Raw genomic sequence first — 26388 nt, 5'->3', positions numbered from 1 at the left:
GTGAGCCTGGCGGGTTGGTGGGTCCGTGTGGTGGGGCGGTGGGTCCGTGGGAGGGGTCGATGGGTCCGTGTGGTGGGGCGGTGGGTCCGTGGGAGGGGTCGGTGGGTCCGTGGGAGGGGGCGGTGGGTCCGTGTGACGGGTTGGTGGGTTCGTGTGACTGGTCGGTGAAGTTGATCTCAGTCACGGTGACAGGAGAGTGAGACATCTCAGTGTGCCTGGGCACTGACCTGAATTAAGTCAAAGTAAAGGGGAAAGTGAAGGCCCTTTCAGCCATCTTAAGAGGACAGTGGGGCAAATGTTTGCTGGTGTGATGGAAAAGTCTGACTGACGTCGGGTAGCGCGGTGAGCAGTGAGGATGGTTGCAGCCAATGTGACCAGACTGTGAGTCTGTTTCAGTCAGTGTGACAGGACATTGAGGCTGACCTCAATCTGTGCAGAAAGACTGAGGTGTGTGTGCAGCCTGTGTGCAGTGAAACTCACTCAGTGTGATGGGACAGTGTGACCGACCTCAGTCAATGGGACAGTGTGACCGATCTCAGTCTATGGGGCAGTGTGACCGATCTCAGTCAATAGGGCAGTGACCGATCTCAGTCAATGGGACAGTGTGACTGACCTCAGTTAATGGGACAGTGACCGATCTCAGTCTATGGGACAGTGTGACCGATCTCAGTCAATGGGGCAGTGTGACCGACCTCAGTCAATGGGGCAGTGTGACCGACCTCAGTCAATGGGACAGTGACCGATCTCAGTCAATGGGACAGTGACCGATCTCAGTCTATGGGGCAGTGTGACCGATCTCAGTCTATGGGGCAGTGTGACCGGCCTCAGTCAATGGGACAGTGACCGATCTCAGTCTATGGGGCAGTGTGACCGATCTCAGTCAATGGGGCAGTGACCGATCTCAGTCTATGGGACAGTGACTGATCTCAGTCAATGGGGCAGTGTGACCGACCTCAGTCTATGGGGCAGTGTGACCGATCTCAGTCAATGGGACAGTGACTGATCTCAGTCTATGGGGCAGTGTGACCGATCTCAGTCAATGGGACAGTGACCGACCTCAGTCAATGGGGCAGTGTGACTGACCTCAGTTAATGGGACAGTGACCGATCTCAGTCAATAGGGCAGTGTGACCGATCTCAGTCTATGGGACAGTGTGACCGATCTCAGTCAATGGGGCAGTGTGACCGATCTCAGTCTATGGGGCAGTGTGACCGACCTCAGTCAATGGGACAGTGACCGATCTCAGTCAATGGGGCAGTGTGACCGATCTCAGTCTATGGGGCAGTGTGACTGACCTCAGTCAATGGGACAGTGTGACCGATCTCAGTCAATGGGGCAGTGTGACCGATCTCAGTCTATGGGGCAGTGTGACCGACCTCAGTCAATGGGACAGTGACCGATCTCAGTCAATGGGGCAGTGACCGATCTCAGTCTATGGGGCAGTGTGACTGACCTCAGTCAATGGGACAGTGTGACCGATCTCAGTCAATGGGGCCGTGTGACCGATCTCAGTCTATGGGGCAGTGTGACCGACCTCAGTCAATGGGACAGTGACCGATCTCAGTCGATGGGACAGTGACCGATCTCAGTCTATGGGGCAGTGTGACCGATCTTAGTCTATGGGGCAGCGAAGCATGGGGGAGTGAAGTTAATGTCAGTCGGTGCAACCTGACATCAGGCCAATGTCATTTGTGTGATTGGACAACGAGGTTGACCTCAGCAACTGTAGAGGAAGAGTGGGCTTTTCATTTGGTGACGGGGTGGTTGGACTAATCAAGGTCCCTGTGACAGAGCAGCAGGTGCAATCTCAGTCGATACAATGGGACACTCAGACCCAACTCAGAATGATGAGAAGATGAGGCAGGTCTGAGTGGCTGCAGTGGGGAATGACATTGATGGCTGTTGGTAAAATCCTTTGGCAGAAGAGTGTGGAGGTGGGACAAGCCTGACATCAGTCAGTGTGACAGGAGAGTGAGGCTGATTTCTAGTCGGTGAGTTGGGACTGAGAAAGTGGCGGGAGTCTGTGTGAAGTGACAGTGCCATCGGTCACATCTATAAAGGGGAATAAATAAATGCCAGAGTAATTAAACAAATACTTTGTGTCTGTCTTCACAGAAGACACACTGAAGCTGCTGTTAGTTATCATGGACAGGGATTAGGTTAAACATTCTACCACAGTAAGTGAGATGTGCCTGACAGAATATTCTGGAAATACCTGGCAGGTCAACAGCTGTGAAGTGCAGGAAAGAGCTGTTGCTGAAATCTCAAACCAAACTGAGAACAGAGACGCGAACAGGTCAGGTGGTGTCTGGGGAACGTAGAACATGGAAGAGTACAGCACAGGAACAGGCCCTTCGCCCCACAATGTTGAGCCAAACTAATTAAGCTAATGACACCTAAAGCCTTCTGCCTGCACAATGTCCATATCCCCCCATTCTCTGTACATTCATATACTTATCTAACACCCCTTTAAATACCACTATCGTAGCTGCCTCCACCACCACCCCTGGCAGCACATTCTAGGCACCTACTGCCCTCTATGTCAAAAACCTGCCCTACTTTGAACTTGTCCCCCCTCAGTTTAAACACATGTCATCTAGTATTAGACATTTCAACCCTGAGAAAAAGTCAGTGTGACTCTCTATCTATACCTCTCATAGTCTTATAAACTTCAATCAGGTCTCCCCTCAGCTTCTGCAGCTCCAGAGAAAACAGTTTGTCCAACCTCTCCTCATAGCACATGCCCTCTAATCCAGGCAGCATCCTGGTAAACCTCTTCTGCGCCCTCTCCAAAGCTCCCACATCCTTCCTATAATGGGGTGAGCAGAACTGAATGCAATTCTCCAGGTGAGGCCTAACCAGAGTTTTATAAAGCTGCAACATAACTTACTGACTCTTGAACTCAATGCCTCGACTAATAAAGGCAAGCATCCCATACACCATTTTCTACCACCCATGTAGGATGGCGCCAGCAGCAATTTGAAGAAGTTTATCACCCCATCGACTTGTGCAGCCACTTCCAGGGAGCTATGGACTTGGACCCCAAGATCTCTCTGTACATCAATGCTGTTAAGGATTCTGCCATTAACTGTGTACTGTACCTTTATGTTTGATCTCCTAAAGTGCAGCACCTCACACTTGCCAGGATTTCTCCACCCATATCTGCAACTGACCTTTATCCACTGTATCCTTTGGCAATGTTCTACATTATCCACAACACCACTGCTACCAATTCAATACAGCACACGATAAATACACACCTGACAATGACTTTGCCTAGCAAGTATACTTTTTTATTAATCACAATTGATTCAAACAACTCAAAGATTCACCATGTAGTTTCAAACAATTCCTTAGTTTCCCAACTCATTTAGTGACTTGTACAACTCTTTAGTTTACTTTCACAACTTCCAAAATTCACAACCTGTATTCAGATATCATCCACACTTGATGAACTCTGCTGGGGTTCGATTTCGGCGAGTTCTTTTCTGAGTCCCTGACTCAAGGTCTTCTTCAGCGGTTGGTCTCCAGAACTTCCTCAAATTGCTGCTGGCACCATCCTACAATTATTTTAACAATTTGGTTCCTAAATTACCAGAGTGTTTATTTTTAGTCTACTTTTCCACAACTTGTCAGGTCCCAAACACCTCCATCTGCTTGTCCTGTCTTCCAGATTGCTCACTGTGGGATGTTTATGATGGGATAGTCCACGGGGCTATAAAGCTGTCCCATTGATGTTCTCACTTCAGACTGTCCAGGTGTTGATTATATGAATTTCCTTCACTGCGCCCCTTTGTTCTGTGGCTTCCAACATCTCTTCCAAGGTGGTAAGGTATCGTCCCAAAGCCTGATGGGATACTCGACATCACTTTGGCAATGACACCACCAATCTTTGTCATTGCCAAACTTACTAACCCACCCTTCCACATTTTTATCCAGGTCAGTTATATACATCTCCAATGGCAGAGGTCCCAGTATGAATCCCTGCGGAACACCACTAGCCATGGATCCCATGCACCTTAATCTTCTGGATGGGCCTACCATGAGGGACCTTGTCAAACACCTTACTAAAGTCCAATTAGACAACACACACAACTCCACCTTCATCAATCACCTTCGTCACCTCCCTGCAAAACTCATTCAAGTTTGTAAGACATGACCTGCCCTGCACAAAGCCATGCTGACTGTCCCTGATAGGCCATGGTTTTCCAAATGCTCAGAAATCTTATCCCTAAGAGAGAGAAAACTGAGTTAATGTTACAGCTGGATAAACTCACAGCAGCCCTGGCCAGTTTTGATACAACAGCACAATGTTGTATCTCAGATATCACATCTTAGATTAGGGAATGTTGCAATGTGTCCAGATGGAAGATGAGGTGCTGCTCCTGAAACATACATTGGGCTTTGCTGGAAAAGTATGGGAAGCAACAGACAGGGAGATAGGGAGTGGGATGGAAATTTAAAGTAACGGGAAAGTTAAAGTGACGGGGACTGAAGCAAGGTATTCTGCAAAGTGATCACTCAGTCTTTGTTTGGTTTCTCTGATGTAGAGAAGAGCACATGTTAAGCATTGAATATGTTAGACAGTGGTATCCAGCCTGAACAATGGGAATTCAGACAATGTGGCTGATGAATGAATGTGACGGGCAATGAAACTGATTTCAGTCATCGTGACTGGACAGTGAGACTGATTTCTATCCTGTACAGGGGACAGTTAAGCTAGTGTTAGTCAGTGCAGTGTGGCAGTCAATGTGCTGGGTCCGGGAGACTCAATTCGCTCCATGTGATTGGACAGTATACTGATCTCAGTCTGTGTGATTGGACAGTATGCTGGATCTCACTCCGTGTGATTGGACAGTATGCTGGATCTCACTCCGTGTGATGGGACAGTATGCTGGATCTCACTCCGTGTGATGGGACAGTGTGCTGGATCTCACTCCGTGTGATTGGACAGTGTGCTGGATCTCACTCCGTGTGATGGGACAGTGTGCTGGATCTCACTCCGTGTGATGGGACAGTGTGCTGGATCTCACTCCGTGTGATTGGACAGTATGCTGGATCTCACTCCGTGTGATGGGACAGTGTGCTGGATCTCACTCCGTGTGATTGGACAGTGTGCTGGATCTCACTCCGTGTGATTGGACAGTGTGCTGGATCTCACTCCGTGTGATTGGACAGTATGCTGGATCTCACTCCGTGTGATGGGACAGTGTGCTGGATCTCACTCCGTGTGATTGGACAGTGTGCTGGATCTCACTCCGTGTGATTGGACAGTGTGCTGAACACTGCGGGACAGTGATGCTGGTCACAGTGTGTTTGAAGGGACAGTGTGGTTGATCTCAGAAATGGATTATGTTCATTGAGGCTCATAGTAACACAGGTAATTATTGTAAGTGGTGTGTTAATATGGGGATGCAACGGTGAAGGTGATCTCAACTTTAGTGCATTTGGAATACAATGAACCAACTTGTGGGCTTTTGTTTAATGTAAGTATTGATTGTCAGCTGAGAAACCACCATGGCAATATATTTACATCTGTTGCCCACATTTGTAAAAGACTAACTGGGTGGCTGTCTGGTGCAAAAGGCGCCTCTGTGATTTGCTGAATGTGAAAGTATTCAGTGCAATATTTGGAGGAATGAAAAGGCAACGTTTGTCCATCTGTTTCCAATCCAGGCACAAAACATCAGGCGATGGTGGATGCTCAGAATGGGTTGGGCCCAATAAAGGCTTACCCAAGGCAACCATCCAATCACCACACACAGAAGACCAACTCTGGATTACAAGAAAAGATTTTCCATTGCCATCTGTGTGATGTTTCTGTTAACTCTGAAGTGAAGCTTAAACAGGTATGGTATTAAAATGTGCCTCCATGGGCAAGTCGCTCAGATCAAGAATCCTCTGTTTCAGAGCTGGAACTTTAGTTGTCATTATCCCACAAATCACTGCCTCAGATTGGATCCACAAACACAGGACTAGGGACCAGAATTCAATCGGCAGTTTCTTCAGGGTAAAGAAATCAAAATCTCTGAAATTTTCAACTTCTGAATGAGAGCAGGAAGCAGCTCTGATCCCATCCTGCTCTCACTTTACCTGGTCTACCTCCAGCTAGTTCCTTCCCCTTCTCAACTTCTCCGCCTCTATTTCAGGGGATAGTTCATGACCAGTATCACCGTGAGCCCACAGACTCCCAATGCTTCATTTTTGCCAGGCCTCCTGTAAGGACTCAATTCCAGGCTCCTGGTTCTCTGACTCTGTCACCTTCCCCATCAATGACTTCCTTTCCCTCGGTCATGGTTTCCCTTCCACTGCAGTAAACAGGGCCCTCCAGCACATTTGTTTCACTTACTATACTTTTGTTCTCATCTCCACTCTTCCCAACCAGCTTCCATTTCTCCACACCTTCCGTCCCTCCAGTTTTAACAATCAGCAGCTCTTTCCCATAAAATCTAACACTTCCAGAGTGACACATCTTTCCTGCCCCTCTTTTCCCAGCATCCAAAGTGACCATTCCAACTACAACATGCATTGTCAAGCAACACCCACTTCCCTTCTCATTACACACCCTACACCCTGCACATCGCCTGACCCATGAACCCACTCAGCCATGCACTGTGCCTTCTGCTTGTCCCTATTCAAATGGTCGTTTTGCAGTGGTTAGGTTACCAAGCTGGTGATGTAACAATTAGTATCTGGGACAACTCAGCAGGGGTGCAACTAGCTTGTCAGGGGGAGGGGAACCAGAGCCCCAGGTCAGAAAGTGAAGGGATTGAGAGCAAGGTAGATTGCTCTCAATCCTCAATCCCAAGTAAATCTGTAAGGAAGGACAGGCAGGAGCAAAGTAATAGACACAATGGGAAGAATGAGTTGAAGTGTGTTTACTTTAATGCTGGGAATATTAAGGGTAAGGGTGATGAACCTAGAGCATGGATCAGTACATGGAACTGTGATGTTGTGGCCATTACGGAGACTTGGTTGAGAGAGGGACACGACTGGATGCTTAATATTCCAGGGATATAGCGAGAGGGAGTTAAAACATGTGGGGGTGGGGGAGTTTCACTATTATTTAGGGAAAATATCACAGCTGCACTCAGAGGGGACATGATGGAGGGCTCATCCACTCAGTCTATATGGGTAGAACTCAAAAATAAGAAAGCTGCAATCATTCTGATGGGATTATACTACAGGCCCCCCAATAGCCACCGGGACATTGAAGAACAGATATGCAGGAAGATTAAGGAAAGGCGTAAAACCAAAAAGGTTGTTGTCATGGGCGACTTCAATTTCCTCAGTATAGACTGGGACCTCCTTAGTGCGAGAGGTTTAAATGGGGCAGAATTTGTCAGGTGCATTTTTATTTTTCAGAATTTTTAATGTGAGTTTCTTAAATAAGCATGTAGGTAGTCCAGTGAGAGGAGGGGCTGTACTGGACCTGGTGTTGGGTAATGAGCCTGGCCAGGTGACTGACCTTTCAGTGGGAGAACATTTAGGGAACAGTGATCACAACTCTGTAAGTTTTAAGATGGCGATAGATAAAGGTAAGTACGGACCCTGCAGGAGATAATTAAATTGGGGCAGGGCAAACTACCAGAGTATTGGACAAGAACTAGAAAGAGTTAACTGGGACCAGCTGTTCTTGGGCAAGTCCACACCTGACATGTGGAGGGTGTTTAAAGACCAACTGCACAGAGTAGAGGACAGGGATGTTCCAGTAAGATGGAAGGACAAGGATGGCAGGGTTATGGAACCTTAAATGTTGAGGGGGTGGTGAATTTAGTCAAGAAGTAAAAAGAAATGTATGTAAGGTTCAGGAAGCTAAAATCAAATTGAGCCCTTGAGGATTATGAAGAAGCCAGAAAAGAACTTAAGAAGGGAATTAGGAGAGCCAGGAGGGTCCATGAAAAGTCCTTGCAAGTAGGATTAAAGAGAATCCCAAGGCATTCTATGGATACATCAAGAGCAAGAGGATAACTAGGGAGAGGGTAGGACCACTGAAGGATAAAGGAGGGAACATGTATTTGGAGGAGGAGGATGTGGGCAATGTACTAAATTTGTGTTGGTGTTTACCAAGGAGAAGGCTGTGGAGGGTAGTGAGGTCAGTGTGGAGTGCGCTAATATGCTGGTGCATTTTGAGATAAAGAAAAGAGTAGCGTTGGGTCTCTTAAAGAATCTTAAGGTGGATGTCCCCAGGGCCTGATGGGATATACCCCAGGTTATTGAGAGAGGCGAGAGATGAGATTGCTGGGGCCTGGACCAAGATCTTTTTGTCCTCTCCAGCCACAGGCAAGATCCTGGAGGACTGGTGAGTGGTTAATATTGTTCTATTATTCAAGAAGAGAAAGAGGAATAATCCTGGAACCTATTGACCGGTGAGTCTCACACCACTGGTAGGGAAGCTATTGGAGAAGATTCTTAGGCATCAGATTTATGAGCATTTGGAAAACCCACACCTAGTTAGGGTCAGTCAGCATGGCTTTGTGCAGGGCAAGTCAAGTGTTACCAACTTGATTGAGTTTTTCCAAGAAGGTGACGAAGGTGATTGACGAGGGTAGAGCTGTGGATGTTGTCTACATGGATTTTAGTAAGGCGTTTGACAAAGTCCCTCCTGGGAACATCATATAGAAGCTTAAGATACATCTGATCCTTGGTGACTTGGCTGTTTGGATTCAGAATTGACTTGCCTGTAGAAGACAGAGGGTAGTGGTCGATGGGACTTATTCAGGTAGTGATAGGAGCCTCGATAGTCAGGGGAACAGTCAGTAGATTCTGTGGCTGCAAAAGAGATGCCAGGATGTGTGTTACCTCTTGGGGTCAAGGATGCCTCAGAGCGGTTGCAGAACATTCTCAAGAGGGGAGGTGAGCAGCCAGAGGTCATGTTGCATGTTGGTACCAATGGGATGAGGTCCTGCACAGTGAATATAGGGGGTTAGGAGAGAACTTAAAAAGCAGGACCTCAAGGGTAGTGATCTCTGGATTACTCCCAGTGCCATGTGCTAATGAGGGTAGAAATACAAAGCTCAGATGAATGCGTGGCTGAGGAGTAGGTGTGATGGGCAGGGATTTGAATTCTTGGGTCATTAGGATCCCTTCTGGGGTAGGGATGACCTGTACAAGAGACGCAGATTACTCTTGAACCAGAAGGGGACCAATATCCTGGCTAAGAGATTTGCTAGTGTTACTCAGGAGGCTTTAAACTAGAGTAGTAGAGTGGCTGATGAGAAATCAGTGGATAATACTGTAGACAATGAAAGCAAGTGGGAGATTTTAGCTTCCCTAATATTCACTGGGCCAACCATCGTGTAAGAGGCTTGGAAGGAGTGGAATTTATGAAATGTGTCTAAGAAAGCTTCCTGGATCAAAATATAGAGGGAACTACCTAGAGAGGGTGCAACACTGGACCTTCTCCTGGGGAATGAGGTAAGGCAAGTGGTGGAAGTGTCTGTCAGCAAGCATTTTGGTTCTAGTGACCATAATTGTATTAGTTTTAAAATAGTTATGGAGAAGGATATGACCGGTTCACAGGTTAAGGTCCCGAACTGGAGCAGAGCGAATTTTGGAGCCATTAGGCGGGACCTTGCAGAGATTGATTGCAGGGAAAGGAGTGTCTGCCAGCTGGGAGGCAGACAGTGTGATGTCAGGAGTTCAGGGCCTGCATGTTCCTGTTAGAGTGAAGGGTAAGGCTGGCAGGTTTTGGGAACCCTGGTTGATGAGAGATATTGAGGCTCTGGTTAAGAAAAAGAGGGAGGAATACATTGCGTATAAGCAGTTGGGAAATTGGGAATATCTTGATGACTACAAGAAGTGTAGGAGTGCATTTAAGAGAGAAGTTAGGAGGGCAAAAAGTGGATACTAGAAAGGATGTGGCAGGCAAGGCGAAGTAAAACCCCCAAGAGATTCTACAGGTATATTAACTGCAGAAGGGTGGCTAGGGAGAGAATAGGTCTCCTTAAAGATCAGCATGGATGTCTGTGTGTGAACCCAAGGAAATGGGAGAGATTTTTAAGGAATATTTCTCCAGATTTTACTGTGGAGAAAATGATGGAAGCTAAGGAAATAGGGGAAATGAGTGGTGATGTCTTGGACCACATACGAATTAGCAGGGAGGAGGTATTGGAGGCCTTAAAGTGCGTTAAGGTGGATAAATTCACAGGGCCTGACCTAGTGCATTCTCGGACCTTGTGCGAAGCTAGACAAGAAATTGCAGAGGCCCTTGCAGAGATATTTGGTTCATCTCTGGCCACAGGTAAGGTTCTGGAGGACTGGAGAATGGCTAACGTGATACCATTGTTTAAAGAGGGGAGCAAAAACAAGCCAAGAAACTAGAGGCCGGTGAGTTTGATATCGGTGGTGGGTAACTTGCTGGAGGGGATTCTGGGGGACAGGATCTACCAACATTTGGAGAGACAGGGTCTGATTCGGGACAGTCAGCAGGGCTTTGTGCTTCGGAAGTGGTGTCCGACAAATCTCTTGGAGTCCTTTCAGAGGTAACCAAGAGGGTTGACGAGGGTAGGGCAGTGAATGTTGGTGATATGGACTTTAGCAAGGCCCTTGACAAGGTCCTCATGGCAGGCTAGTCTGGAAGGTTAGATCGCATGGGATACAGGGGGAAATAGCAGATTGGATTCATAATTGGCTCAGTGGTAGGAAGCAGAGGGTGATGGTTGAGGGTTGTTTCTCAGACTGGAGGCCTGTGTCTAGTGGTGTGCCACAGGGGTCAGTGCTGGGACCTTTGTTGTTTGTAATTTATGTAAACAATTTGGATGGGAATGTACAAAGCATGGTTAGTAAATTTGTGGATGATACTAAAATAGCTGGTGTTGTAGACAGTGCAGAAGGTTTTGAAAAATTACAGGGGGATCTTGATCAGCTGGGTATGTGGGCTGAGGATTGGCGAATGGCTTTCAAACAAAGTCAAAGTCGAGTTTATTGTCAGATGCACAAGTCCATGTGTGCACAGGTGCAATGAAAACCTTACATGCAGCAGCATCACAGGCACACAGCATCACATGAGCAGCATTCACAAGAAAAATGTAAATTAAACATAAACTATATACAATTTTTGCAAGAAAACACAATTACGTGGAAGATAGAACAGTACAGCACAGTACTTCGTCCCACGGTGTGGTGCCGACCTATATGAACACCTCCTCCATGACCAATCTAACCCTTCCCTCCTGCACAGCCCAGAACCCTCCATTTTTCTTACTTCCATGTGCCTATCTAAGAGTCCTTTAAAGGTCCCTATTGTATCAGCCTCAACAACCACCCCCAGCAGTGTGTTCCAGGCACCTACCACTTTCTGTGTGAAGAACCTACCTCTGACATCTCCCCTGAATTCCTCTTCTGACCTTAAACGGATGTTCTCTGCTATTGGCCATTGCTGCTCTGGGGAAAAGGTGCTGGCTGTCCACTCTATCTATGCCCCCATAATCTTATACACCTCTATCAAGTCACCTCTCATCCTACATCACTCCAAAGAGAAAAGCCCTAGCTCACTCAAACTTTATCATAAGACGTGCTCTCTAATAATGAGGAGACCAGAGCTGAAAACAGTACTCCAAGTGTGATTGAACCAGAGTTTTTCGAGCTGTAACATTACCTCACAGCTCGTGAACTCAATTCCCCGACTAATGAAAGCGAGCACACCAAACGCCTTCTTAACCACCCTATCAACTTGCGCGGCAACTTTGGGGGATCTATGGACTTGGACCCCATGATCTCTCTGTACCTCCACACTGCTAAGAATCCTGCCATTAACATTGTACTCTGCCTTCATGTTAGTTCTTCCAAAGTGTATCACTTCACACTTTTCCAGATTGAACTCAATCTGCCACTTCTCTGCCCAACTCTGCATCCTGTCCATATCCTGTTGTAACCTAAGAGAACCTTCCACACTATCCATGTCCCCTCCAACCTTCATATCATCAGCAAATTTACAAACCCACCCTTCCACTTCCTTATCCAAGTCATTTATAAAAATCACAAAGAGCAGGGGTCCCAGAACAGATCCCTGTGGAACACCATTGGTCACCAAGCTCCAGGCAGAATACTCTCCATCTACTACCACCCTCTGCCTTCTGTGGGCAAGCCAATTCTAAATCCATGCAGCCAAGTTTCCATGGATTCCATGCCTCATGATTTTCTGGATGAGCCTACCATGGGGAACCTTGTCAAACACTTTACTGAAGTCCATATACACCACATCCATTGCTCTACCTTCATCTATTTGTTTTGTCTCCTCTTCAAAAAACTCAATTAGGCTTGTGAGGCACGACCTGCCCCTCAAAAAGCCATGCTGACTATTCCTAATAAGACTGTGCTTCTCCAAATGCTCGTAAATCCTGTCCCAAAGAATCGTCTCCAATAGCTTGCCCACCACTGATGTAAGACTTACAGGATTATCCCAGGATTATCCCTGCTACCATTCTTGAACAAGGGAACAACATTTGCCATCCTCCAATCCTCTGGTACCATTCCTGTGGCCAGGGAGAATGCAAATATCATCGCCAATGCCCCAGCAATCTCTTCCTTCACTTCCCATAGTAACCTGGGGTATATCCCATCCGGTCCCGGGGTCTTATCTATCCTAATGTTTCTCAGAAGCTCCAACACTACCTCTTTCTTAACCTTAACATGCAATGGCACATTAGCCTGTTCTACGCTGGCCTCACATTCATCAAAGTCTCTCTCCCTAGTGAACACTGAAGCAAAGTATTCATTAAGGACCCCCCTATCTCCTCCATCTCCAGGCATGTTTCCCCCTTTATCCCTGAGTGGTCCTACCCTCACTCCATTCATCCTCCTGTTCCCCACGTACGTGTAGAACGCCTTGAGGTTTTCCTTAATTCTACTTGCCAAGACCTTCTCATGTCTCCTTCTAGCTCTCCTAAATTCCGTCTTATGTTCGTTCCTAGCTACCTTGTAATTCTTAAGAGTTCTGCCTGATTTTTGCTTCCTAAAGCTTAAGTATTCTTCCTCTTCCTCTTGACTAAATATTTCACCTCTCTTGTCAATCACGGTTCCTTTACTCTACCATCCTATCCCACAGTGATAAGACTATTGAACAGTTCCCTCATACGATGAGATGGACTATGACCTCACGATCTACCTTGTCGTGACCTTGCACCTTATTGCACTGCACTTTCTCTGTAGCTGTGACACTTTACTCTGTACTGTTACTGTTTTTACCTATACTATCTCAATGCACTCTGTACTAACTCAATGTAACTGCACTGTGTAATGAATTAACCTGTACAATCAGTATGCAAGACAAGTTTTTCACTGTACCTCAGTACAAGTGACAATAATAAACCAACACCAATACCTGTCTCAGTGGGACAAACCTATCTAGAACCCCATGCAGTCGTTTCCTTAACAGCCTCCACGTTTCTTCTGTGCATGTCCCTGAGAACATCTGTTCCCAATTTATGCTCCCAAGATCCTGCCTAATACCAGCGTAATTAGCCGTCCCCCAATTAAAAGCTTTCCCATATCGTCTGCTCCTATCCCTGACCATGGCTATGCAAAAGGTCAGGGAATTGTGGTCACGATCTCCAAAATGCAGGTTCATTGCCTAGTACTAGATCCAGTCTGGCCTTTCCTTTATTCAGACTGTCCACATACTATGTCAGGAATCCTTCCTGGACACACCAAACAAATTCTGCCCCATCTAAACCTTTTACACTCAGGAGGTGCCAATCAATATTAGGGAAGTTGAAGTGTCCCATGAAAACAACCCTGTTATTTTTGTCATAAACTTTGTTTATGACCTGTCCACTGTCTATCCTTCCTCACAGTCTCTCCGCATAATGCATCCACCTTTACACCAACTGCTCCATCATCTGACCGAACACTCAGTTTCCCATCCCCCTTCAAACTAGTTTAAACCCTCCCCAACAGCTCCAGCAAACCTGTCCACAAGGACATTGGTCCCTCTCAAGTTCTGGTGTAACCCATTCCTTTTGTACAGGTCGTACCTTCCCCAGAAGAGATCCCAGAGATCCACAAATCTGAAACCCTGCCCCCTGCACCAACTCTTCAGCCATGCATTCTTCTGCCATATCTTCCCATTCTTGTCCTCACTGGTGCGTGTCACAGGCAGCAATCCAGAGATTACCAGCCTTGAGGTCCTGCTTTTCAGTTTCCTTCCTAACTCCCTATATTCCCTCTTCAGGACCTCGTCCTTTTCCTATCTATGTTGTTGGTACCAATGAGCACCACGACTTCTGGCTGATCTCCCTCTCCCTTAAGAATGCAGTGGACTCGATCCGAGATGTCTCTGACCTTGGCACCTGGCAGGCAACTTACCATCCGGGAATCTCATTCTGGTCCAGAGAATCTCCTATCAGTTCCCCTAACCAATGAATGCCCTATCACCACCACAATCTCCCCCCTTTCCCTCTGTGCCACAGAGTCAGACTCAATGCCAGAGACCTGACCGCTATGGCTTTCCCCTGGTAGGGTGTCCCCCCAACAGTATCTAAAACAATATACTTGTTATTGAGAGGAACGGCCACAGGGGTACCTGCACTGACCTGTTCCCTTTCCCTCCCCTGATGGTCACCCAGCTACCTACATCGTGCAACCTAGGTGTGACTACCTCCCAGTAACTCCTGTCTATCATCTCCTAGTTTCTTGAATGATCCAGAGTTCATCCAGCTCCAATTCCCTAACACAGTCTGTAAGGTGCTGCAGCCTTACAGACTGTGTTAGGGAATTGGAGCTGGATGGTCTCCCTGATTTCCAACATCCTGCAAGAGGAGCAAACTACTGCCCTGCCTGCCATTCCCAGTGCTCTGAACTGTGCAATTAGAAAAAGAGACCTTACCTGAGCCTCACCTCAGCCTTCACTCACATACTCCGCCTCTTCACGCTGAAGCTTCTTGAGCCAAAGCCTCAAGTCCCACTCTTACACTGAGCCACTCACACAATGGTCACTCCACAATTAGAACGGAAGTAAAACACAATCCAGATAAATATGAGGTACAAGAGGTTTAGACGAGGCAGAATTTCCTAGGTGTGTCCAAGAGGGTTTCTTGAAGCAGTATGAGGATAGTCCAACTGGAGGGGAGGCTGTAGTGGATCTTGTCGTGGGGAATGAACCTGGCCAGGTAGCAATGAATAAGGGTAAGGGTGGCCCTTACAAGAAAGCATTGAATTGGGAACGGAAAATTATGGGGGCATCAGACAGGAACTAGGGAGAGTTAATTGGGAAGGGTTGTTTTCAGGCAAATTCACATTTGACATGTGGGGCTTGTTTAAAGACCAGCTGCACAGTGTTCAGGACTGCCTTGTTCCAGTAACAGGGAAGGAAAGGATGGCAAGTTACGGGAGCCCTGGATGTCGTTAAATTAGTCAAGAAAAAGAAGGAAATGTATGTAAGGCTGAGGAAGCTGGCATTGAACAGGGTGCTTGAGAACTATAAAGGAGCCAGAAACAAACTGAAGAAGGGAGTTAGGAGAGCTAGAAGGGGTCATGAAAAGTCCTTGGTGAGTAGGATTAAAGAGAATCCCAAGGCATTCTACACATACAAGAGGATAACTAGGGAGACCGCTCAAGGATAAAGGAGGGAACATACTTAGAGGCAGTGGATGTGGGCGATATCCCAAATGAGTTCTTTGCGCTGGAATTTACTGAGAGGAAGGATGTAGAGGACAGTGAGATCAGAGTGGAGATGCCAGAGCATTTCGAGATTAGGAAGGAGGGTATTGGGTCTCTTGAAAAACATTAAGTTGGTTAAATCCACAGGGCTGATGGGATATACCCCAGGTTACTGAGAGAGGCAAGAGATGAGATTTTTTTTACACCTGGAATGTGCTGCCAGGGGTGATGGTGGAGGCAGAAAGCATTGGAGCATTTAAGACACTCTTAGGCAGGAAGAGAAGGGAGGGATATGGTTAATGTGCAGGGAAGAGGGAGTAGGTGGGGTGAGGTGCTGGAGGACTGGACGACAGCTAATGTTGTTCCGTTGTTTAAGAAAGGCTCTAAGAATAAGCCAGGAAGTTATAGGCCGGTGAGCCTGACATCAGTCGTGGGTAAGTTATTGGAAGGTATTCTAAGGGACAGGATATATAAGTATTTGGATAGACAGGGCCTGATTAGGGATAGTCAACATGGCTTTGTGTGTAGTAGGTCATATCTAAACAATCTTATAGAGTTTTTCAAGGAGGTTACCAAGAAGGTCGATGAGGGAAAGGCGGTGGATGTTGTCTACATGGACTTTAGCAAGGCCTTTGACAAAATCCCACATGGGAGGCTGGTCCAGAAGGTTTAGTCGCTTGGCATTTAGGATGAAGTAGTCAATTGGATTCAATATTGCCTCAGCGGGAGAAGCCAGAGAGTTGTAGTAGATGGTTGTCTCTCTGACTGGAGGCCTGTGACTAGTGGTGTGCCACAGGGATCGGTGCTGGGTCCGTTGTTGTTTATCATCTATATTAATGATTTGGGTGATAATGTGGTAAACTGGATAAGCAAATTTGTGGATGACACCAAGATTGGGGGCATAGTTGACAGCGAGGAAGGCTATCAAAGCTTGCAGCGTGATCTTGACCAGCTAAGTAAATGTGCTGAAAAATGACAGATGGAATTTAATGCAGACAAGTGTTAGATGTTGCACTTGGGGAGGACAAATCAGGGTACGACTGACACAGTGAATGGTGGGGCTCTGAGGTGAGCAGTAGAACAAAGAAACCTGGGAATACAGATCCATAGTTCCTTGAAAGTGGCGTCACAGGTAGATAGGGTCGTAAGGAGAGCTTTTGGCACTTTGGCCTCATAAATCAGGGCATTGAGTACAGGCGTTGGGATGTTATGTTGAAGTTATACAACTTTGGTGAGGCTGAATTTAGAGTATTGTGTGCAGTTCTGGTCACCTACCTACAGGAAAGATATCAATAAGTTTGAAAGAGTGCTAAAAAAATTTACAACGATTTTGCCGGGACTTGAAGATCTGAGTTATAGGGAAAGGTTGAATAAGTTAGGACTTCATTCCCTGAAGTGCAGGAGAATGAGGGGTATAGATAGGGTGAATGTATGCAGGCTTTTTCCCCTCAGGTTGGGTGAGGCTAGAACCATAGGTTTAGGGTAAAAGGTGAGATATTTAAGGGGAATCTGAGGGGAAACTTCTTCACTCAGAGGGTGGTGCGAGTGTGGAAGTGGTAGATGTGGGTTCAATTGTAACATTTAAGAGAGGTTCAGGTAGGTACATGGATGGGAGGGTTTTGGAAGGATATGGTTCGGGTGCAGGAAGATGGGAAGAGGCAGAAGGTCAGGTGGCAAGGACTAGATGGGCTGAAGGGACTGTTTCTGTGCTGTCGTGCTCTGTGACTCTGTTAATAAGGTTTAATTAGTTTGGCACAACATTGTGGGCCAAGGGCCTGTCCTGTGTTGTATTGTTCTATGTCCCAGTGTACTTTGCAAGGAGGATTCAGAGAGGCTTCAGGTAGATCTTCCAGGTAAGGCAAAGATTCACATGCACATCCTTCAACCTTGCCTGCTGAATTCGGTGCTCCTGATGTGGCCTCCTCTACATCGGTGAGGCCAAGCACAGACTGGGTGACCATTTTGCAGAGCACCTGTGCTCTGTCCGCAGTGGCCATCCTGAGCCTCCTAGCATGTCATTTGTATTCCCCTTCCCATTCCCACACCAATCTGTCCATCCTCGGCCTTCTCCACTGCCAGGGTGAGGCCCAGCGCAAACTGGACGAACGACACCTGCCTGGGTAGTTTGCAGTCCAGTGGCATGAACATTGGCTTTTCCAAATTTATGTAACCCTGCCCTCTGGTGGGTTCTTTAGCCCCTTCCCTCTCCTTCCCATCCGTGTCCCCTTTCCCAACATCCCCCCCAGCCTCCAGATCACACACCTTCATGTCCCTCCCCATCCTGGTTCCATCCACCCACTTCACACACACAGTTCATCTACAGGCTCCCCCCACACAGCATTCCCCCACCCCACCCGATCTGGTTGCGGTTCCATCCGCCCTTCACCTCTCCCCGAATGGTTCCCGTCCTCTCCTCCTTTACCTCTCTGAGCTCAGCACTGGGAACTTTTACGTTCCTGCTTCTCTCCCTCCAGCAGCTGTTGCCAACCTCCACCCTCCCCTCCCTCACCTTGTTCCATCCGCCTCTCATTTTTTTTCTCTGTCTTCCTCCATCTGTCAATTCACCTTCCACTGTCTCTCAACTCCACCCCCACCCCCCTCCCCTACTGGCACCACCTGCCCGTCATCTTACACCCTCCTCAGTCCACCAATCACCTCAGGCTCCCATCTCACCACTCAACCTCTCCTCTTTGTACCGGCCGCCTCCCCTCTCCACTCTCGGTCCTGATGCAGGGTTTCAGCCCGAAATGTTGACGATTCCTTCCCCACCCCCCCCCCCCCCCCACAGATGCTGCTGGACCACTGAGTTCCTCCAGCAGCTTGTTTCAGATTCCAGCAGCTTGCTTCAGATTCCAGCATCTGTAGCCCTTGTGTCTTCAGGTCGATCTGGGCAGGCTAAGTAAATGAAATAAAGTGCAATAAAATATGAGGCCATTGACTTTGGTGGATAGAAAATGGAAGAGCAGCATTTTTAAATGGCAAGAGATCGCAAGGTGTTCAGAGTGTTCAGACATAAATCAAAGGAAGTTAAAATGCAGGTACCACAAGTAGTTAGGACATCAAACTGTATGTTGGCCGGAGAATTGGAGTACAAGAGGAAATATATCTTGTTCCTATGACCTATCTTCAACCAAGTGTCATTGTATGACACTGCCTCAATTCCCTGCACCATCCCCGACATGTAGTGACAGTGCACGAGGCTGTGATGCATTCAACTGCAATGAATTTTATATGTTCTGACATGTTGTTGGTAATCGTGACATTTTGTTCTCTCTATAGCATATATCTAGTCGGAAGCACAGGGAAAGAGTTGCTGGAAAGTTTCCAAAGCCAAAGTTCAGCAAGGATCTGCACAATGTTCCAGCGCAAGCAGTGAGTCTCAGAAATCAATGCTATGGCAGAAAAGACCAAATGGCTTTGTGTTTCTATTCTGGCTCTTTGTTGCATTTGTACATAATATACAAGATAAAGTTACCTCTGTACAAATAAAAGGCTACGGACCAAGTGCTGGTAAATAAGATTAGTATATTAGGGTACTTGATGGTCAGCATGGTCGTGCTGGGCCAAAGGGCTCTGACTCCATGGTTAAATGAAAGCCAAAATATCTGACATTATTCACCCCTGAAATGCTTCACATGTTCTGGACCTAAAACTCTTCTACAGATAAAATTGTGTAAGAACAGCCGTGTATGCGATGCAAGGGCCCTGGGATACAATTTTCTACCACATCTGAAACCCGGAGGCTTCCTGCGTGACAGGTGCACACAGAGGCCTTCTGAAATCTGCTGGTGTGGAGATGACTGCACGAGCAGGACCTTGCAGAGGCAAATGCATGACCACTGTTTACCACAAGAGGGAGAGAGAGCATTGGGAAACGATAGAGCAGTTAGCCTGCCATCAACAGCAGGGACAATGCTGGAACTGATTTTACATGGTCCATAGGAAGTAAAAGCAGAATTGGCAGAGCCAACATGGAGTCATAGGATCACGTTGTACAACACAGAAAAAGGACCTTTGGCCCACCCCTTGCCCGCACCAGTTCCATATCCTTCTATGCTTTGCCTATATAAGTGTGTGTCTAATGCCCTTCAAGTGCTGTGATTGTACCTGATTCTATCACCTCCCCAGCAGAGTGTTCCAGATATCAAACACTCAGCGCGAAAAAAAAACCTTTCCCCTTAAATCCCCTTTAAATCTTCTCTCTCACCTTAAACCTATGCCTTCTTGATTTTGATACCCCTCCCATGGGAAAAAGATTCTGACTGACTAACCTCTTATAATTTTATAAACCTCAGTCAGGTCACCCCTCAGACTCCTTCGCTCCAGGGAAATCAAGCCCAGCCTGGCTGATCTCTCCCCATATCTGAAGTCCTCCAATCCAGGGAACATCCTGCTGAATCTTTCCAATGCAATCGCATCCTGCCTGTTGTGTGGCAAACAGAACGGCATACACCAGTGTCATAGAGCAAAACAGCACGGTTACAGGCCCTTCAGCCTAACCAGTCCATGCCGACTACGGTGCCCACCCAGCTAGTTCCAATTTCTAGCATTCGGCCCATATCCTTCTGAGCCCCACCCCTCCATGTACCTATCCAAGTGCTTCTTAAATGATACTGTTGTACCTGTCTCAACCACTTCGTCTAGCAGCTCGTTCCATATACTCACCACCCTTTGCATGAAAAAGTTGCCCCTCAGGTCCCTTTCAAATCTTTCCCCTCTCACCCTAAACCTCTGCCCCCTAGTTTTGGACTCCCCCACCCTGGGGAAAAGACTGTGACCATCCACCTTATCTCTGCCTCTCATAATTTTCAACACTTCTCTCAGATCGCCCCTCATTCTCCTACATTCCAAGGAATAAAGACCCAGCCTGGCCAACCTCTCCCTATAACTCTAGTCCTGGCAACATCTTCGTAAATCTTCTCTGCACTCCTTCCAGTTTAACCACGTCTTTCCTATAACAGGGTGACGAAAACTGTCCACAGTGCTCCAAGTGTAGCCTCACCAACGACTTATACAACTGCAACATAACGTCCCAACTCCTATACTCAGTGCCCTGACTGATGAAGGCCAGCATCCTAAACGCCTTTTTCACCACCTTGTCTACCTGTGACTATCTTTCAACGAACTCTGCACTTGTACTCCTAGGTCCCTCTGTTCCATTACACTCCCTAGTGCCCGGCCATTCATCGTATAAGTCCTACACTGGTTTGACTTTCCAAATTGCATCACCTCACACTGTACTGAAATCCTTTTGCCACTCCTCGGCCCACTTCCCTAACTGATCAAGATCCACGTAATCTACGATAACCTTCTTCACTATCAACACCACCTCCTAATTTTGTGTCATCCACAAACTTACTGATCAAGTGGTGAGAGAATGAAATGTGTTGGTGTTCAGAGGGAGCTGGGCGTACTGAGAGTGATAGCGACTACTCCATGTAAAACTTTTTCCTCTCCGATCCCCTTTAAATCTCCTTCCCCTCTTAAACATCTGCCCTCTTGTTTTTGATACCCCTACCACAGGAAAAGGGTTTTGACTATCTGCCCTATTAATGCCTCTCATACTATTATATACCTCTATCTGTTCACCCCAGTTGCTCTTGTGCTCTTGTGACAATAACTGTCTACCTTGCCAGTGACATCCACATCTAATATATGAATAAAGAAAGCCCTTTGCATGTGGCATCACAGGTAGGCAGGGTGGTGAAGAAGGTACTTGGCACACTGGCCTTCATTACTCAGGGCACTGAGTATCGGAGTTGAGACGTAATGTTGCAGTTGTACAAGTTGTATAAGGCCAAACTTTGTTCAGTTGTGGTCACTCGGCTAGAGGAAAGACATCATTAATTTAGAAAGAGTGCGGGAAAGATTTACGAGAATGTTGCCAAGACTCAAGGGACTTTATAAACTTCTATCCAGTCTCCCCTCAGCCTCCAGCGCTCCAGAGAAAACAACCCAAGTTCGTCCAACCTTTCCTTATAGCACATGCCCTCTAATCCAGGCAACATCCTGGTAAACCTATTCTGCACTCTCTCCGAAGTCTCCACATCCTTCCTGTAATGGGGTGACCAGAACAGAATGTGGCCTATTGAGGTCAGATGTGGCCTATCCAGAGTTTCATAAATCTGCATCATAACTTCACAACTCTTGAACTCAGTGCCTTGACTAATAAAGACAAACATGCCGTACACCTCTTTACCACCCTATCAACCTGTGCAGCCACTTTCAGGGAGCTATGGACTTGGACCCCAAGATCCCTCTGTACATCAACACTGTTAAGGGTCCTGCCATTAACTGTGTACTGTCCCTTTACATTTAATCCCTCAAAGTGCAACACCTCACACTTGGCCGGATTAAACTCCATCTGCCATTTCTCCGCCCATATAGGCAACTGATTTATATCCTGCTGTATCCTTTGGCAACATTCTACACTAACCACAACACCAATCATCTGCAAACTTACTCACTCACCCATCCACATTTTCATCTAGTTCATTTACATCCATCACAAACAGCAGAGGTCCCAGTCTGGATCCCTGCAGAACACCACTGGTCATGGACCTCCAACCAGAATAAATCCCATCGGCAAGTCGATTCTGAATCCAAACAGTAAAGTCACCATGGATCCCATGCATCTTAATCTTCCAGAGGAGCCTATCATGAGGGACCTTGTTGCTAACATCCACAGCTCTACTTTCATCAATACTTGATCACTTTGTCCCTAATTAGGCTCTGGTTTTCCAAATGCTCATAAATCCTATCCCTAAAAATCTTCTCCAATCTTCTCCCTATGACTGACGCAAGACTCACCGGTCTATAGTTTCCAGTTTATCCCTGTCTCCCTTCTAGAACAATGTAAAAACGTATGCTGCTTGTCAGTCCTCTGGGACCTCACCTGTGGCTAGAAAGGACATGAGGATGTTCGGGGCAATTTTTTTGTTTACACAGAGTGTGGTGGGTGCCTGGAATGCGCTGCTGGGGGTGGTGGTGAAGGCAAACATGACAGAGGCACTTAAGAGGCTCTCAGATAGGCACATGAATGCACAGAGAATGGAGGGATATGGACCTTGTGTAGGCAGAAGGGATTAGTTAGGCATTTAAATACTAGTTTAATTAGTTTGGGAACAACGTTTTAGGCCTAAGGGCCTGTTCTGTGTTCTATCCTGTAGTCTGTTCTGTGGCTACAAAATCTCCTGTCTGTGCCTCTAAACGTTGAGTCCAAATGATACTTGAATGAGCAGGGCATAGAGGGAAATGGAGCAGATGCGGGCAGTGGGATTGGTATGGATAAGCATAATGGTTGTTTTAGACACAGTGGGCCAAAGGGCCTATGCTAAGGTATTATGCTGTACCCACTCTATGAATGATTTATGGATGACACAGAAATTGGTGGTGTTTTGGATAGGGAGGGATATTGTCCAAGGCTACAGCAGAATACAGATCAGTTGGAAAGTTGGCAAACGGAATTTAAATCTGACAGTCATGTGGTGATACATTTTGGGAAGTCAAAGAGGAATAGGGCACGTACAGCAAATGGAAGGGCACAGAGGAATATTGCTGAACCCAGAGACCCAGAGATCCAGGTCCATAGTTCCCTGAAAATGGCAATTTAGGTAAATAGGGCGATGAAGAAGGCATTTGGTATTCTTGCCTTCATAGGTCAGGGCACAGAATATAAGGGTTTGGAGGTTGGGTTGCAATTTTACAGAACACTGGTGTATGCTGTTCTGTTTGCCACACAACAGGCAGGATGTGACTGCATTGGAGAGAATGCAGAAAACATTCACCAGGATGTTGCCTGGACTGCAGGACTTTAGTTATGGGGAGAGATTGGACTGGCTGGGCTTGTCTTCCCTGGAGCAAAGGAGTCTGAGGGGTGACCCGATAGAAATATATAAAATTATGAGAGGCATAGACAGGGTAGGCAGTCAGAATCTTTTTCCCATGGTCGAGGTACTATGATTAAGGTAGGAGATTTGAAGATGATCTTAGAGGTATTTTTTTTAAACAAAGCAGTTGATATCTGCACCTTGCTGCCAGGGGAGGTGATGGAATCAGATACAATCGTCACAGTTAAGAGACATTTAGACAGACACTTGAATAAACAAGCCATAGAAGTATCTGACCCGAGTACAGGCAAAATAGTGTAGATGGGCAAAAAGGTCGGCATGGATGTTTCTGTGCTGTACAACTCTGGCACTGTCTCCTATTTCCTTATGACATGGAGACCATTTGACCTGACAAGTTTCTGCTCCTCCAGTTCTCAAAGTAAACCCATCAATCTCATTCCTCCACTTATTTCCTTGCAACCTATTCTCTCTCTCACATGACCATCAACTGATTCTCCTCCCACCCAGATGCATTGGGTCTAGTTTACAATAACCATTAACCTACAAACCATTTGGGATGTGGGAAGAAACGCATGTGGTCTCAAGGACTCCCTCCCTCTCTCACTTTCTCACCCATCTTTTGCCTCAATAAAAGGATAATCCACTGATTTGCTACTTCCCTAGTGCTCCAAAACCCCCTAGAAAGTTACTTTTGAAGCTGCCTTCAGTCCACTTCAAAAACCTTCATGTAAAGTAATTCTTCTCATCTGCTCCCCAGATCAATGACTACTCATGGAAAATTTCCTTCCCATACTCACTTTACCTAGTGCTTCCAGATTCTAAATTTTAGCATTAGGTCTCCCCTCAGCAACTGTTGGAAGGACAACAGTCACAGTGCCTTCCTCCAGATTTAAATACTTCAATCATCCTTTTTCAGCTTGAGTCTGCTATTATCACTCAGACTCCAACAGTACAATAAATACATTGCACTATGCAGTTATTGAGATGTCAAACTTAGTTTCTATCTAACCCAAGATTATCCCCTATGACATTGCTAAATCACATGATGTATAGGATGTTTTATGGAATGAGGTCCCTCCTGACCTTGATCTGATGGCACAATTCAGTTAAACCCAAGATGTCCTACCTGACATGACAAAGTATAGCTTTCCTGACCTGAGATTGGCAGTGCGATTGCTGATGGATCTACTCACATTCACAAGTTGAGACATTGTCACATTAAGAATAGGTGTGAATAACCTTATTGGAGACAGCGAAAATTATGAAACTACTTTGAGGGGAATTTGAAACAAAGCAGTTTCTATGTTTCACTCTAGTAAATTGCTTCTGTATTTCCTCCAAGGACTTAATATTGTTTGAAGAATGTGTGGCCTAGGATGGACACAGTTGTCCTAGTGGGGTTGAACTTGTGTCTGACAGGGTCTGCAAGTGGATAATAGATTTTATTGTTTAACATTAACAAGGAATGTTTTATCTTATTTCACCAGATGTTGCTGCCACTGCAGAAAGAGTTCTTGGTGGAGACCAGAGTCCTGCACAATCCCACAACTGGTGCCATGCCGTTTGCTTCACCCTTACCCTCTCTGCCACCTGCTGCAGCTCCTGCCATTTTTCAGGTCCCACCACTGGTTCACTGGTTACATCAACCTCCACTGGGACCAATGCGGATATCTCATGGAGCCATGCTCTTCACCCCTTATTAATCCAGCAACACAAATAGGCTGTGACTGTTTAGCGGGAAATGTTAATCCTGATTCACTGCATTCAATTCCTTGGATGATACTGGGAGGACAGATCAAAGGTGGCAGTGGGAATATTGAGCCCTCAAGGGTGGAGCCCAAACCAACTGGAGGCAACCTCTTTTTTAAAGGGATATTAGTCGGGGTTCTGACAGCCAGGATTACGGCACTACTCTTCTTCCACCACTTTTGTGAGCATGGGCAATAAGCTCTGGCCCCTGGGGTAGTTCCACCGCAGGGATTCTTTCATGTAAATTTGCAAATTTTCTCCAGTGCTTAGCTGGCTGAATTTGAAGCTCTGCCTTAATGACTTCTCAATTGTTGGTAACTCAACCTTCCTCAGTAAATCAGGTTAGGAGATTCCCAATAAATCCTGGAGGCGGCAAAGGTGGGTGCTCACCACTGATCAGAAACCTAACTGCATTAGCTGCACAAACATCATCTGCCCCAGCAAATTTGGTAACTCGTTCTCTGGAAGGGTGCTTCACCACCGACAAGACTCAAGTAATAGAACATTCCCCATTTGCCTGGAGGGGTGCAATTCTCATAATGTTCAAGAAACTTGACACCATTCAATCCACTTCATTGCTGCCCCCAATGAACAATTTTAAAGATCCATTCTCTTCAGAGTTGTGACATGACCGCAGAGTGCACCACGTCAAGCCTTCTTCACCATCATCTCCCTAACCTAGAAGCTCATCGGCAATATGGATAAAGGCAGTGGGTGCAGGGGACATCATCACCCAAAGCTGTCCGCCAATTCACATTGTAACCTGATTTGAAAGTACATCACTGTTCCTTCACTGCTGAGAGAAACTATGATATTCCCTACCAATGGATGCACAGATGTCACCTAGACTGCAAAGAGCTCCACCCCTCCCGAGGAACCGTGGGGGTACTCAATTAGTGGCAGTCTTGCTGGCACTGTTCACGTTCTGAGAATGATTTCAAAATTAAAGCAGCTGAGATCAGTCAGAACTGCCTTCAATCCACCTGGTTTGAGGAGTGAGAAATTGGTCAGGATTCTATTGATATTTGCTTTACAGTTATTGTAATACAGTAAAAGCCGATGAATCTGGCATGCTGGGGACATGGTGGGATCAGACTAGCAGATGTTCCAGACTATTGGACTTTATTCCCATTAATACTGGAGGGGCCATACTGGACCTGGTGTTGGGGAATGAGCCTGACCAGGTGAC

The 26388-nt window shown here is 46.5% G+C and overlaps 1 protein-coding gene across 1 annotated transcript; it reads left to right on the top strand.

The window, feature by feature from the left end:
* LOC127583752 (zinc finger protein 385B-like) lies at nucleotides 1–25928 on the top strand. The gene is made up of 4 exons (XM_052040055.1): nucleotides 1–13; nucleotides 5677–5849; nucleotides 18880–18972; nucleotides 24938–25928. The coding sequence occupies exons 2-4, from the start codon at nucleotides 5694–5696 to the stop codon at nucleotides 25151–25153; spliced, it is 465 nt and encodes a 154-aa protein (XP_051896015.1). The 5' UTR covers nucleotides 1–13; nucleotides 5677–5693; the 3' UTR covers nucleotides 25154–25928.
* The last annotated feature ends 460 nt before the right edge of the window (nucleotides 25929–26388 follow it).

Source organism: Pristis pectinata, chromosome 27 (genome assembly GCF_009764475.1).
Source record: "Pristis pectinata isolate sPriPec2 chromosome 27, sPriPec2.1.pri, whole genome shotgun sequence".
Lineage (NCBI taxonomy): Eukaryota > Metazoa > Chordata > Chondrichthyes > Rhinopristiformes > Pristidae > Pristis > Pristis pectinata.
Note: the sequence above shows the minus strand (reverse complement) of the source record. Positions and strands in the feature narration are given on the sequence as shown.